This window comes from Podarcis tiliguerta (assembly GCF_965153285.1).
Source record: "Podarcis tiliguerta genome assembly, chromosome: 2".
NCBI lineage: Eukaryota > Metazoa > Chordata > Lepidosauria > Squamata > Lacertidae > Podarcis > Podarcis tiliguerta.
Window position 1 is genome coordinate 101,764,206 of NC_139535.1, and position 15,233 is coordinate 101,779,438.

Below are 15,233 nucleotides of genomic sequence, written 5' to 3' on the forward strand. Positions count from 1 at the left end.
TGATTTTTTTTACTTCTTAAAGATCCCTGATTACCACTGACCATACCAATTCCTGGGTAAGTCAGAAGACTTGCCGTTGTGGAATAGGCATTGTATATACTTGAGACAATCTGTTTTCTGGGAGCCAGTCGTCACATGGCCGAAACAGCAGTATAGGTGGCCAAGAAAGACGTGCTAGCAGGTTTAAAGGAGCGTTGGCAGAAATACAAAAAGGAAAAACAAACCTAAAGAGTTGGTGGAACACCCCCACGAAGACTGAACATGCTTGGTGGCTGTGGAATGATGAGTGATTGACCGGGGATTGAAGCGGAAGACCAGGTGGGGAATGGCAAAATCAAATGCAGCATCCTGAATAGGGTCACTCAACACTGCAAAGTGTTGTTGCAAGTTGTTGTCCATTCTTACTCATTCAGCATCTTGCTATGGCGGGCAGATTCCTCAGTGGGCTCACAAGCACAGCAGCATGTGATACATGATGGTGCATAGCCTTTATTCTATATTTTCTGGAGGGTGGGGATCCTAGAGGGAGGCTGTATTTTTGCCCTCGTTTTTACCCACCAGCAAACTCATCTGCCACGTACTCGAACTTTTGCTTCTTTCTTTAAATGCAAAAGTGTGTGCACATGTATGTTAGCATTAGTCGCGGCAATGAGCTGCCGCCGAAGGGATGCTATACTGTGTACAAAATTTCCCTCTTTGAGCCTCAGCTGGGATTGTGGTAACTTGGTGTGTGTTACTTACAAAAATGCTCCCAGGATTTTCATTTCTCTTACTTTCCCCTAAAGGTTCCTTGGACGTGGAACAGATGGCCAAGCATGCAAAAGGAAGGGAGATAGTAGTAATGGGGGACTTCAATTACCCAGATATTTGTTGGATGTCAAACTCAGCCAAGAGCATAAGGTCAAACAGATTCCTCACTGGCCTTGCAGACAACTTCATTGTCCAGAAAGTGGGAGAAGCAACAAGAGGAACAGCCATTTTAGATCTGGTCCTAACCAATGTCGATGATCTGGTTAATGGGGTAGAAGTGGAAGGATCATTAGGCGCAAGTGATCATGCTCTTCTGAAGTTTACTATACAACGGAAAGGAGCAGCCAAGCATACTAGGACTCAATTTCTTGACTTTAAGAAAGCCGACTTCATAAAACTTAGGGAAGTGCTGGGTGAGATCCCATGGACAGTAATACTAAAAGGAAAGGGAGTTCATGATGGCTGGGAGTTTGTTAAGAGGGAGATAGTAAAAGCACAACTTCAGGCAATACCAATGAGACGGAAACATGGAAGGTGCCTAAAGAAGCCAGGGTGGCTATCTAAAGAACTTTTAACTGAGTTAAGATTAAAAAAGGATGTGTACAAAAAATGGAAAAGGGGGGAAACCACCAAAGAGGAATTCAAACAAATAGCCAGCACGTGTAGACACAAAGTCAGAAAAGCTAAAGCACAGAATGAACTCAGGCTTGCTAGAGAGGTTAAAAGCAACAAAAAAGGCTTCTATGGGTATGTTCGTAGCAAAAGGAAGAACAAAGAAACAGTGGGGTCACTCAGAGGAGAAGATGGTGAAATGCAAACAGGGGACACAGAAAGGGCTGAACTCCTCAATGCCTTCTTTGCCTCAGTCTTCTCCGATAAAGAAAACAATGCCCGACCTGAAGAATTTGGAGGAAATGATTCAGCAGAGGAAACACAGCCCAGAATAACTAAGGAGATAGTACAAGAATACTTGGCTAGTTTAGATGTATTCAAGTCTCCAGGGCCAGATGAACTGCATCCAAGAGTATTAAAAGAACTGGCAGATGTGATCTCAGAACCACTGGCAGTCATCTTTGAGAATTCCTGGAGAACAGGCGAAGTCCCGGCAGACTGGAGGAGGGCAAATGTTGTCCCTATTTTCAAAAAGGGGAAAAGAGAGGACCCAAATAATTACCGCCCAGTCAGTCTAACATCAATACCAGGGAAGATTCTGGAGCAGATCATTAAGCAAACAATCTGTGAGCACCTAGAAAGGAATGCTGTGATCACCAATAGTCAGCATGGATTTCTGAAAAATAAGTCATGTCAGACTAATCTGATCTCATTTTTTGACAGAATTACAAGCCTGGTAGATGAAGGGAACGCAGTGGATGTAGTCTACCTTGATTTCAGCAAGGCATTTGACAAGGTGCCCCATGATATTCTTGTAAAGAAGCTGGTAAAATGCGGTCTTGACTATGCTACCACTCAGTGGATTTGTAACTGGCTGACTGACCGGACCCAAAGGGTGCTCATCAATGGTTCCTCTTCATCCTGGAGAAGAGTGACTAGTGGGGTGCCACAGGGTTCTGTCTTGGGCCCGGTCTTATTCAACATCTTTATCAACGACTTGGATGATGGACTCAAGGGCATCCTGATCAAATTTGCAGATGACACCAAACTGGGAGGGGTGGCTAACACCCCAGAAGACAGGATCACACTTCAAAACGACCTTGACAGATTAGAGAACTGGGCCAAAACAAACAAGATGAATTTTAACAGGGAGAAATGTAAAGTATTGCACTTGGGCAAAAAAAATGAGAGGCACAAATACAAGATGGGTGACACCTGGCTTGAGAGCAGTACATGTGAAAAGGATCTAGGAGTCTTGGTTGACCACAAACTTAACATGAGCCAACAGTGTGACGCGGCAGCTAAAAAAGCCAATGCAATTCTGGGCTGCATCAATAGGAGTATAGCATCTAGATCAAGGGAAGTTATAGTGCCACTGTATTCTGCTCTGGTCAGACCTCACCTGGAGTACTGTGTCCAGTTCTGGGCACCACAGTTCAAGAAGGACACTGACAAACTAGAACGTGTACAGAGGAGGGCAACCAAAATGGTCAAAGGCCTGGAAACAATGCCTTATGAGGATCGGCTAAGGGAGCTGGGCATGTTTAGCCTGGAGAAGAGGAGGTTAAGGGGTGATATGATAGCCATGTTCAAATATATAAAAGGATGTCACATAGAGGAGGGAGAAAGGTTGTTTTCTGCTGCTCCAGAGAAGCGGACACGGAGCAATGGATACAAACTACAAGAAAGAAGATTCCACCTAAACATTAGGAAGAACTTCCTGACAGTAAGAGCTGTTCGACAGTGGAATTTGCTGCCAAGGAGTGTGGTGGAGTCTCCTTCTTTGGAGGTCTTTAAGCAGAGGCTTGACAACCATATGTCAGGAGTGCTCTGATGGTGTTTCCTGCTTGGCAGGGGGTTGGACTCGATGACCCTTGTGGTCTCTTCCAACTCTATGATTCTATGATTCTATGATTCTATGTAGAACTAGAAAGAAATTCCTGGCTGTGTGACTAGGCTGGCTGTAAAAACGTAGCAGGGTTTGAAATCTGTTGGTACCCAAAAAACCCCCTGTCCATTTTGCTTTTTCCAGGTTAATTTGGCAAGCAAGATCACCTCATTGAAGGACTCTGTGGACTCCAAGGAGGATGACACTGCTGTGGCATGGGTAAATTCATGTGGATAAAACTCGGAGCCCTTTCCCATGGGAGCAGCTGTTTGTATTCATGTTGCTCCGATGCATTCCGGTCACTTAATATGTTATGCTCGAGCACCTGCTTAGGAACGCCTTGTATGTGGTTTCTTAGCAATTCGTAAATCTTTATAGTCCGGCAGCTTCTGTTGTTTGAGTTCTTAGTTCTCAAATTTAATCTGTCCGTTCCAAAACCAAGGTGCACTTTCCCATAGAAAGTACAGTGGTTCCCCGCAAGACGAATGCCTCGGAAGATGAAAAACTCGCAAGACGAAAGAGTTTTCCGTTTTCTGAGTTGCTTCGCAAGACGGATTTCCCTATGGGCTTGCTTCGCAAGATGAAACGTCTTGCGCCTTTTTTAAAAAAACCGCCAATGCATTCCTATGGGAAACCGTCAATACACATTGGTGCTTCGCAAGACGAAAAAACTCGTAGAATGAAAAAACTCGCAGAACAAATTAATTTCGTCTTGCGGGGCACCACTTGTAATGCAAAATGGATTAATCTGTTCCAGACTTTTAAAAACAACCCCTAAAACAGCAATTTAACATGAATTTTACTATCTAATGAGACTACTGATCCATAAAATGCAAACAATAATCAATGTAAAAGGTAAAGGGACCCCTGACCATTAGATCCAGTCATGACCGACTCTGGAGTTGCGGCGCTCATTTCGCTTTATTGGCCGAGGGAGCCGGTGTATAGCTTCCGGGTCATGTGGCCAGCATGACTAAGCCGCTTCTGGCGAACCAGAGCAGCACACGGAAACACCGTTTACCTTCCTGCTGGAGCGGTACCTACTTATCTACTTGCACTTTGACGTGCTTTCGAACTGCTAGGTTGGCAGCTCACCCCGTTGCGGGGAATCGAACCGCCGGCCTTCTGATTGGCAAGTCCTAGGCTCTGTGGTTTAACCCGCAGCGCCACCCGTGTCCCTAATAATCAATGTACTGTACTATAAAATAAGACAGTACTGTATATGATAAAAAATAAAATTAATTTTTTTTCTTACCTGCACTGATGATAGTCATTGTTTGGAGGGGGCGGCTTTTATCCATTTCCACAGTCACACAATCAGTCAGTAGCTGAACTGGGTTCCACACAATCATAAAAATAACAACTGAAGAAGCCTCAAAAACAAAAACACAAAATAAATAGCAAAAACCAAAGTGCCAGACTTAATCTCTTCCGGGAGTCCGTTCGACTTCCGAAATGTTAAAAAAAAAAAGACGCGGCTTCAGATTGGCTGCACCGGACGTTCAGCTTCTGAAAAACATCTGAAAACTGGAACACTTCCAGGTTTTCAGTGTTTGAGAACCAAGATGTTTGAGAACCAAGGTACCACTGTACTCTACAACCGAAAGTGTTCAATTGGAGCAGTGTTTCCCAAACTTGGGTCTCCAGCTGTTGCCTGGACTACAACTCCTATCATCCATATGTAGCTGGATCAATGGTCAGGGATGATGGGAAATGTAGCCCAAAAGCAGCAGGAGACCACGTTTGGGAAACCCTGAATCAGCTACATGCATTCTGCCCCCTTCCCCATGTAAGATAGGTTGTGAGGATTATTTGTCAGATCTAATTTTGTGTAAGTTTTTTTTAAAAAAAGGTGTTCGCAGCATTACATCTCTAGACTGCAAGCAGCGGTTCTAGGAGGGCACCATAGTAAAGATATGGAGGACGTGTTATGGGGAAGGTCTTCTATTTCCTCTTCCCATTTTTATGAGGTGCTCAAAGGCATATCTCCTGGCTACGGCTTTGAATGTTTGTAAAATGGGGTATCAAGGGACGCGGGTGGCGCTGTGGGTAAAGGCCTCAGCGCCTAGGGGGTGCACTCCCGTCGTTCGGTCCCAGCGCCTGCCAACCTAGCAGTTCAAAAGCACTCCCGGGTGCAAGTAGATAAATAGGGACCGCTTACTAGCGGGAAGGTAAACGGCGTTTCCGTGTGCGGCTCTGGCTCGCCAGAGCAGCGATGTCACGCTGGCCACGTGACCCGGAAGTGTCTCCGCACAGCGCTGGCCCCCGGCCTCTTAAGTGAGATGGGCGCACAACCCTAGAGTCTGTCAAGACTGGCCCGTATGGGCAGGGATACCTTTACCTTTACCTTTTAAAATGGGGTATATTTTTATATGCGTGCTGCCTAATTTGCCAGTAGCAGCAGACTTTCTAAACCCAAGTATGCAATGGTCATTTTTCCGGCTTGATATCTTTTTGTAGGTTTTTTCCCTCCCAAAACTTTAGCCTACTCCTGAATTGGTTCCTAGAATATAGCCAGAATGCCTGTTGGTACTGGCATGCAGGGAGCGGTGGGTTTGGGATCCTGCCATCTTTCCCACTTTTTCCTTGTCCTCACCTGCCCTCTCGATGGTTGGTAGCTTTGGTGGGGTAGAAGTGGTACCCAGGGAGGCGAGATGACTTTTTCCTTCTCTCGCAGGAAAGCATTGCTGTGCGGCTCTTTAAGGATGAGATAGCAGCATCGGCAAAGAAGGTGGCAGCTGTTCCTGTGATCACCCCAGAAATGGGAAAACTCCAGGTAAGCATCTTTGTTAATTTTTCTCCCAGGTAGAAACTGGCTCCTAGCGCATAACTCGGCTATTCCTTTAAACAGGCCCTGCTTGCAAATTCTGATAACGAAAAGGATGGGGTGGTTACTTTTAACACCATTCTCTTTTGTGGTTTTCTGAAACATTTCCAACTTCTGAATTTTCTTTGATTGTGAGGTTGAGTTTGCTGCAGAGAGGCAGTTGGAGAAAGATGGAAAATAAACTTTTTTCAAAGAAATCAAAGGATGAAGTTCTAATTCTGCCTTTACCTGTAGTACTGGCAAGGTTGGTGTAGGTGGTGAAGCCGAGAGCATTGCAGAGGGAAAAGCAGGCAGCTGTTGGAACAGAATAGTCTGCTGTAATGGAAGCACTGTGTTCTACGAGGGCCTTTTGGCGGTTCCCTCCCTGCGAGAAGTGAGGTTACAGGGGACCAGGCAGAGGGCCTTCTCGGTAGTGGCGCCCGCCCTGTGGAATACCCTCCCATCAGATGTCAAAGAAATGAACAACTGTCGATGACTTTTAGAAGACATCTGATGTCAAGGAAATAAACAACTATCTGACTTTAGACGGCATCTGAAGGCAGCCCTATTTTGGAAAGTTTTTTATGTTTGATGTTTTATCATGTTTTTAATATTCGGTTGGGGGCCGCTCAGAGTATCTGGGGAAATCCAGCCAGATGGGTGGGGTATAAATAATAAATAATAATAATTATTACTGCAAGAGCTTGGAATCATTGGAAACAGCATCCAGTTCTGCGCAAATTGTGCTTTCATACATTTTTTTTTTGGGGGGGGGGGGATTATTTAGCTTTCATGGTTGCAGGGGAACATCTCAGTCCCTGGCGACCCTCGGGTAGCTTTTGGCATTCTGGGAGGTCTGGTTTACTTTCAGCCTGGGACTCGGGTACGGTGTCCCACCATAGACAAGATGTAGCCTATCGGGCGGCTGAGCTAGAGTTACCTGCCCCATTTCAGTCCTTGTCCTCCTCTTCCCCCAGCGCATCAAGCTCCTTGCTCAGCTCTTGCAACAGGAGGTGAATGACGGCATCAATCACGACATTGCCCCCGCGCTGGGGGAATTGCACAAACTGTTGTCGGATCACTGCTCGCCTGCCCAGGAGGCTCCCAAGCCTGGTGGTCTCCTCGCTACCCCTGTGCCGTCTCCCGGACCACACCTCTGCAAGCTGGCGCCAGGGTCTGTTGCTATGGCGCCTGAACCTGGCACAACACATGCCACCACCTCCAGCCAGCAAACTGTTTGCCCCACCCCTCGGATGCCCTCCGTCCAGCTCCCGGCATCCAGCGGCAGTGGTACCTCCATGCCTTTGCTCGGGCTCATGTCGTCCTGTGGAAATAGTGCAGGTAAGACCTGATAGATTAACTTGATTCTCATGTTAAATTTTTTTTAAGGCAAGTGATAATATTAATATCCTTTTACAGTGGAACCTCAGTTCCCGAACGCCTCCATTGTCGTACGTTTCGGCTCCCGAACGCCGAAAACCCGGAACTAACTGTTCCGGTTTTTGAACGATTTCCAGAAGAATGCTACACAGCTTCTGTTTTGAGTTTCTCTATTGTATTGAGGCTTCCGCTTTCAGTTTTTGGTTTTCAAACGTTTTGGAAGTTGAACAGTCTTCCGGAACGGATTACTTTCGAAAACCGAGGTTCCCCTGTATGACCAACTGGTGTGGTAGGGATCCTATCTGAAATAATAACATTAATTTAAATGTCCTGCTTTTCCACTTGACTCTCATTGTGTGTCTTCCCTGTTCTTCAGGTGTTAAGAACTATTTGGCCATAGTCCATAAATATTTGCCACTAGGACACTTTTAAAAGTGTTATAGTAATAATTGCAATTAATCATTGATTACAAAATAGTCCATATATTAATGTTTGACGTTTTCTCGTGTTTTTAATATTCTGTTGGGAGCTGCCCAGAGTGGCTGGGGAAACCCAGCCAGATGGGCAGGGTATGTATGTATGTATGCATGCATGTATGAATATATATGTATATTATTATTTATTATATCTTTGCCTTTGCTGTCTTTTCCCCAGTAGACCAAGTCAAGCAGCGCTTGGATGACCTCCTTAGTGCACCTATGCGCTTCCACGAGGCACGCCTAAATGATGAATGTGCCTTCTACACCGCCCGCCTCGCCTCTGTCACGCAGCCCTCGGCACAGCGATGCAAAGAGCCTGTGGCCAAAATGTTGGAGGTCCAGGATGCCATGGTAAGCATCTCAGTGTGCTTCAGCTTGATGAAGCAAAGAGCTGTATGCTGTCTTCCAGTCCCCTTCAGCACGAGGTTGCTTTTGAACCAAGCGGTTTGCCCAACCTTCTGCTGCACATAGGCACGAAACCTTGGCTGTTCCTCGGTTTCCGAATGGTGCCACCGCACGATGGAAGCACTGCTTCTCACTAGACAGAATTGTTTGGAAGACTGCAGCTTGCCAATGGGCTGCACGCCGTGCCATAGCAAGCTGCCCCGTGCAAAACAGTCCTTTGCCTTTAGCCGGAGCAACTGGTAGCATTCCCAGGACTCGGAATATGTTCCGTGAAGAGCTTAAGTGTCCTATAGCTCCGTGAACAGACTGCAGGTCTCCAGAGCCCGGCTGGGAAACCTAGCCAGATGGGTGGGGTATAAATAAAAGTAAAAAAGTAAAGGACCCCTGACAGTTAAGTCCAGTCACAAATGACTCTGGAGTTGCAGCGCTCATCTTGCTTTACTGGCCGAGGGAGCCAATGTTTGTCCGCAGACAGTTTTTCCGGGTCATGTGACCAGCATGACCAAGTTGCTTCTGGTGAAACCAGAGCAGCGCATGGAAACATCGTTTACCTTCCCGCCGGTCTTGCACTTTGACATGCTTTCGAACTTCTAGGTTGGAAGGAGCTGGGACCGAGCAACAGGAGCTCACCCCATTACGGGGATTCGAACCGCCAACTTTCCGATCTGCAAGCCCAAGGCTCAGTGGTTTACACCACAGCGCCACCCGTGTCCCAGCATAAATAGTAAAAAATTATAAATTATTATTATTATTTATTATGAATGGTGACTCCTCGCCATTCTTTTATTCACACGTAAGAGGCTGTAAGCGGGACACGGGTGGCGCTGTGGGTTAAACCACTGAGCCTTGGGCTTGCTGATCAGAAGGTTGGCGGTTCGAATCCCCATGACGGGGTGAGCTCCCGTTGCTCGGTCCCTGCTCCTGCCAACCTAGCAGTTCGAAAGCATGTCAAAGTGCAAGTAGATAAAAAGGTATCGCTCTGGCGGGAAGGTAAACGGCGTTTCCGTGCGCTGCTCTGGTTCGCCAGAAGCGGTTTAGTCATGCTGGCCACATGACCCGGAAGCTGTACGCCAGCTCCCTCGGCCAATAAAGCGAGATGAGCGCCGCAACCCCAGAGTCAGCCACGACTGGACCTAATGGTCTGGGGTCCCTTTACCTTTTAAGAGGCTGTATTTCCAGCTGCGACAGCACAAGAAGGCGAACTTCACCTGACGTCTTTTGCAGGGAATCGGTGGTGCAGAGATGTTCGCACCTGCCTTTTCACCCTTGAGGTTGGGCAGAGGATAGCATTTAACAAGTCTCTGCGATGTGGAGTCTTCCACTCTGTGAACCCATGCTCATTAATTGAGTGGTGGGTTGTGATCGACTGTTTTGCATTTCTTTTCCAAAGGAGCAGCAGCCTTTGAGTAGCTTTTCAATATATTCCCCCTTGGTGCTCACGTAGTCCATTCCTTGGGTGCGAATTTACTGTTGGGTGTGTGTATGTGTTGCATGCCACATATTGTTGTTGTTGTTGTTTAGTCGTTCAGTCGTGTCTGACTCTTCGTGACCACGTGGACCAGAGCACGCCAGGCACTCCTGTCTTCCACTGCCACCCGCAGTTTGGTCAGATTCATGTTTGTAGCTTCGAGAACACTGTCCAACCATCTTGTCCTCTGTTGTCCCCTTCTCCTTGTGCCCTCCATCTTTCCCAACATCAGGGTCTTTTCCAGGGAGTCTTCTCTTCTCATGAGGTGGCCAAAGTATTGGAGCCTCAGCTTCAGGATCTGTCCTTCCAGTGAGCACTCAGGGCTGATTTCCTTAAGAATGGATGTGTTTGATCTTCTTGCAGTCCATGGGACTCTCAAGAGTCTCCTCCAGCGCCATAATTCAAAAGCGTCAATTCTTCGGCGATCAGCCTTCTTTATGGTCCAGCTCTCACTTCCATACATCACTACTGGGAAAACCATAGCTTTTACTATACGGACCTTTGTTGGCAAGGTGATGTCTCTACTATGCCACCTATACAGTTGCACAATTTGAAGAACCTGTTTCTGGTCAGATGTAGACACCTACCAAAAGCTTCCCTTTGACAGAAACATGTTCTCTTCAAAGCACTTTTGTATGCATAGCACATTTAATTCCAAACCACCTCTTGGCATGGGAAAGGCATGGCCAAAGCTGCTCTGTGGCAACGCAGAATCAATGCACTGATGCATATATTTTTTAGAGGAGCTCATGGCATGAACTCAGAATTAGCCCCATCATGCCAGTAATCCACTAGAACTTCCAAGTGCTGCTTTTGACCTATAAAGCCTTAAAGGACTCAGGGCCGCAATACCTCAAGGACTGCCTCTTTCCGTAAGAACCTACCCGGATCCTGAGATCATATTCTGAGGCCCTCCTTCGTGTGCCGCCTCCTTGAGAGATCTGGAGGGTGTCAACATGAGAACGGGGCCTTCTCTGCAGTGGCTCCCCGTCTGTGGAATGCTCTCCCCAGGGAAGTTCACCTGGCGCCTTCATTACACACCTTTAGTCGTCAGGCAAAATAGTTTCTTTTTAACCAGGCCTTTGGTTGATCATATTGACATCCAACACCCTTTAATATGTGGCTTTTTTGGGGGGGTGTTATTGAGTTACTGCTTATGGTTTGATTTTATATGTTGTAGTCTTGTTGTGAACCATCCTGAGACCTCTGGGTTTAGTTGTATAAGTTGAATTAATAATAATAAATTTAAATGCTGGAGCTGGCATTGTGGGTCAGAGCTCTGTGACTTTTCATTCTCCTTTGGATCCTGAGCTCAGGTTGAGAGCCTAAACCCTTAAGTTTTACTTGAGATGTAGTGTTTAAAAGTTGGCCACCCTCCTCCAGTCTGTTCTGGGTCAAATGTGCAGAGAAACATATATTTTTTCCTGGTTAGCCCACGCGGGTCTCATTGCATAACACGTCTTGCTCTTGTTTGTATCCACCAGCACTTTATACCTATCTCTGCAACCCCATCCCGACCCATGGAAGCAGAAAGGGTTTTGCCCTCGTGAAGGTCTGGGCTATGCTGCCTGCTTGCCAGATCCACGGATACAGAGACAGCGTGGTGAAGTTCCTTAGAACCAGCGTACGGCGTCCTGTTGTCTTCTGAACTTTAGAAGATCCACCTCCAGCTGCTACCTTTCAAGCTCACTCCCTGACCAACGACGAATCTTGTCGGGACTCTGAATCTCAGTGGGGTTGCCTGGGAGGACCAGGAGCCGAAATCTCCCCTCCTTTTCCGAGAGCGTCTAGTGCATGGCAGAAAAGATGGGGCTGGTGGCGCTGTGAAAGGGGAAAGCTGACCTGCAGTCCAGCTTTCACTGAACTGCAAAGCATTGGCGCAAAAGGCAATACGCTAATATGGTATGCAAGAAACATACCTTTTGTGGGAAGAAAGGAGAAAAATTAAAAAAGTTTCCCAATTGCTTTAAATTGCTATTTTTGCAAGCAAGAGCACAACTCTCCCCCAAGGGTGAGAAGGATTATTCCAGTGAGCAAGACTTTGTCATGAGCTGCCTCGATTTGTCAATTTTTGTGAGTGGGTGTTTTACGTTCTTTGTATGTAAACGCCTGTAACCGTTTTGGGAAATAGTTGGCAGAGAGGGGCTTTATATAATTTCTGACCACAGATGGTGGGTTAGGGTGCGGTTTGAAAGATGGGTTTGGTGTCAAGCTCTGACTGTGATTGGGTTAGTAACATCTTCCAGTGTCCTTGGGTTTAGAACACTTAATGGACTGAATTTCTTTTTCTTTTTTTAAAAAGCAGCGGTGCTTCTAAGTTAAAAGTTCTTAAACTGTAAGTTCCTTGGGATGTCCTTTTTGGACAAAAAGGTGACTCATAAACAACTATGTAAATAACGATGATGTCAATAAAGACTTTTTAAAAAGGGAAACCTTTTCAGCTTGTTTGATTTCTAGGGTCCTTGCAGGTTCTTTACTTCAAGCACTGATGTCTGGGGCAAACTCTGCTAAACACTACCAGGCAACAGAATGGTGGTTGGTTTCACTTCCATTGCTAGAGCCCCAGACCAGCTTGGAGTGTGGGGTCTCTTATTTGCTGGGATCAGCAAACTTGAGGGGCTAATAATAGTAGTAGTAGTAGTAATAATAATAATAATAATAATAATAATAATTTATTACTTATACCCCGCCCATCTGGCAGGGTTTCCCCAGCCACTCTGGGCCGCTCCCGAACAGAATATTAAAAACACGATAAAACATCAAACATTAAAAACTTCCCTAAACAGGGCTGCTTTCAGATGTCTTCTAAAAGTCTGATAGCTGTTTATTTCCTTGACATCTGGTGGGAGGGCATTCCACAGGGCGGGTGCCACTAGTGAGATGGCCCTCTGACTGTGGAGGCCAGTTCTGGATCCACACGTCCTTCCACAGTGGGGATATAGGTTTCCGGACAGGAGTTGATCATGGTAAGGGTTTGCCAAGCGTGCCTTCCTCTTAGCATGTTTCTCCCTTTCGTCCTGAGTTTGAGCGTCTTCAAAGCCCATGACACCTTTGGTCAAGGCTGTTCTCCAAATGGAGCGCTCGCAGGCCAGTGTTTCCCAGTTCTCAGTGTTTATACTACTTTTTTTTTTAAGATTTGCCTTGAGAGAGTCTTTGAACCTCTTTTGTTGGCCACCAACATTACACTTTCCATTTTAAAGTTTGGAATAGAGTAGTTGTTTTGGAAGACGATAATCAGGCATCCGCACAACATGGCCAGTTCATGAGAAGCTAAACACGCTTGGCTCCGTGGGTTTGACCATTTTAGGTCTCAGATGTCTGGCGTTACCCTGGCAACCTAGCCTTCAGCGAGGGAAGAGCATCATAAAATCCTCTTCCTGGGTCTCGGATCGCTTTAAGGGTAGCCACTTTGCACTCTGGTGCTAAAACAGCCTGCCATTTGGACCACTTTCAGGGGTAGATATGGAGTGAGGAAATGCAGTGTGGGAGAGGCAGACTCTCAAATGCAGAACACACAACAATCAAGCCTAATCCATTCTAAAAAGTTAAATAAAGTAAAGTGAAACATTTAAACATTATTAAAATAATAAAAATATACACCTGGGGTCTCTAATTCTTATATCGAGCTCAACAACTTTGTCCAGATTTTCAGTTTTGGGAATACAGTGGTACCTCGGGTTACATACGCTTCAGGTTACACACTCCGCTAACCCAGAAATAGTGCTTCAGGTTAAGAACTTTGCTTCAGGATAAGAACAGAAATCGGGCTCCGGCGGCATGGCAGCAGTGGGAGGCCCCATTAGCTAAAGTGGTGCTTCAGGTTAAGAACAGTTTCAGGTTAAGAACGGACCTCCGGAATGAATTAAGTACTTAACCTGAGGTACCACTGTATGGTGATTTTTAGCATTTGCCAGTGTGGTGATCTTTCATGCATCTGCCTGAGAGCAAGTTTCCAAGTAGCCATGTTCCTGCCTAGGACTGCAGCGTGAGTGGGTTTTCCTTCTGCCTTTTGTGGGGAGAACACAGGACAAGACGCTAAACAGCAGCTATAGCGAGGCTCCCTAAAAATGCTCAGACTTCATGCCGGCCAACATATAGAGAGCTGTTTATCGAAGTAGAACACCAGGTGAAACCCAAAGATTATGAGGCGATGAGGCATTTATTAATAGATTAGTTACAGTTTCACCAACTAAATGATACTTTTAAGACAGATGAAAAGAAAGGTTTTAGTTGTGAAATATCAAGATTTCAAAAAGACCTCTTAGAAAATAATATTAAATTATTGTCCCAAATGTACAGTTTGCTCTTGGAATGGCATACAAAAGATGAGCAGGTTAAATCTGTAACATTACACTGGGCAAAGGACTTGGGACATAATATTCAGAGGGCAGATTGGGAAGGATTATGGAAAACAGACCTGAAATTCGTGACATGTTGTACACTGAAATAAAATTATATGAAAATGATGTACCGGTGGTACTTGACTCCTAGTAAGTTAGCAAAAATGTATAGAACAAATACCTGCTGGAAATGTAAAAAAGAAAGAAGCTTCCTTTTATCATATGTGGTGGTCGTGTAATAAAAGATTTATGGGAGATGATATACAATGAACTGGAAAAAATATGTTTAAAATAACTTTTGTTAAAAAGCCAGAAGCTTTTCTATTAGGAAACATAGGTACAGACATTCCAAAGGAGCAGAAAATACGTTTTATGTATGCAACAACAGCAGCACGGATGCTACTAGCCCAGAGATGGAAAGAAGGAAGAGTCCCTACCAGAGAGGAATTGCAAACTAAGTTTGTTGGACTATGCTGAAATGGCAAAACTGACTGGAAAGCTCAGGAACCAAGAAGACAAAAACTTTTAAAAATAATGGGGAAAATTTATGATTTATTTAAGAGACCACTGCAAGCAGATGAAAACATTAGCAGGATTTTAATCTCACTTGCAATGTAAAAAATAGTATGGAAAATATAGTTGGATACAAAATATAGATTCTGAAATAATAAGGTAAAGGTAAAGGTACCCCTGCCCGTACGGGCCAGTCTTGACAGACTCTAGGGTTGTGCGCCCATCTCACTTAAGAGGCCGGGGGCCAGCGCTGTCCGGAGACACTTCCGAGTCACGTGGCCAGCATGACAAAGCTGCATCTGGCAAGCCAGAGCCGCACACGGAAACGCAGTTTACCTTCCCGCCAGTAAGCGGTCCCTATTTATCTACTTGCACCCGGGAGTGCTTTCGAACTGCTAGGTTGGCAGGCGCTGGGACCGAGCAGCGGGAGCGCACCCCGCCGCGGGGATTCGAACCGCGACCTTTCGATCGGCAAGCCCTAGGCGCTGAGGCTTTTACCCACAGCGCCACCCGCGTCCCTTTCATCTGAAATAATATGCAGTTATAAATGTTGAGAATAGGACCCCATGGAGGGATGGGGGGAAGCCTTGAG

At 45.8% G+C, this 15,233-nt stretch overlaps 1 protein-coding gene across 9 annotated transcripts in view; it reads left to right on the forward strand.

The window, feature by feature from the left end:
- TROAP (trophinin associated protein) overlaps nucleotides 1-12,220 on the forward strand; it is a 31,827-nt gene extending 19,607 nt beyond the window's left edge. For 4 of the 9 annotated variants that reach the window (XM_083427504.1, XM_083427505.1, XM_083427506.1 and 1 more), the window contains 5 exons: nucleotides 3,395-3,469; nucleotides 5,928-6,026; nucleotides 7,034-7,397; nucleotides 8,091-8,266; nucleotides 11,273-12,220. In XM_083427504.1, the coding sequence (XP_083283630.1) occupies nucleotides 3,395-3,469; nucleotides 5,928-6,026; nucleotides 7,034-7,397; nucleotides 8,091-8,266; nucleotides 11,273-11,338 (780 nt within the window). In that variant the 3' untranslated portion in view covers nucleotides 11,339-12,220. The remainder of the gene's footprint in view (nucleotides 1-3,394; nucleotides 3,470-5,927; nucleotides 6,027-7,033; nucleotides 7,398-8,090; nucleotides 8,267-11,272) is intronic. The other 5 variants (XM_083427510.1, XM_083427508.1, XM_083427509.1 and 2 more) reach the window with 2 other exon arrangements.
- The last annotated feature ends 3,013 nt before the right edge of the window (nucleotides 12,221-15,233 follow it).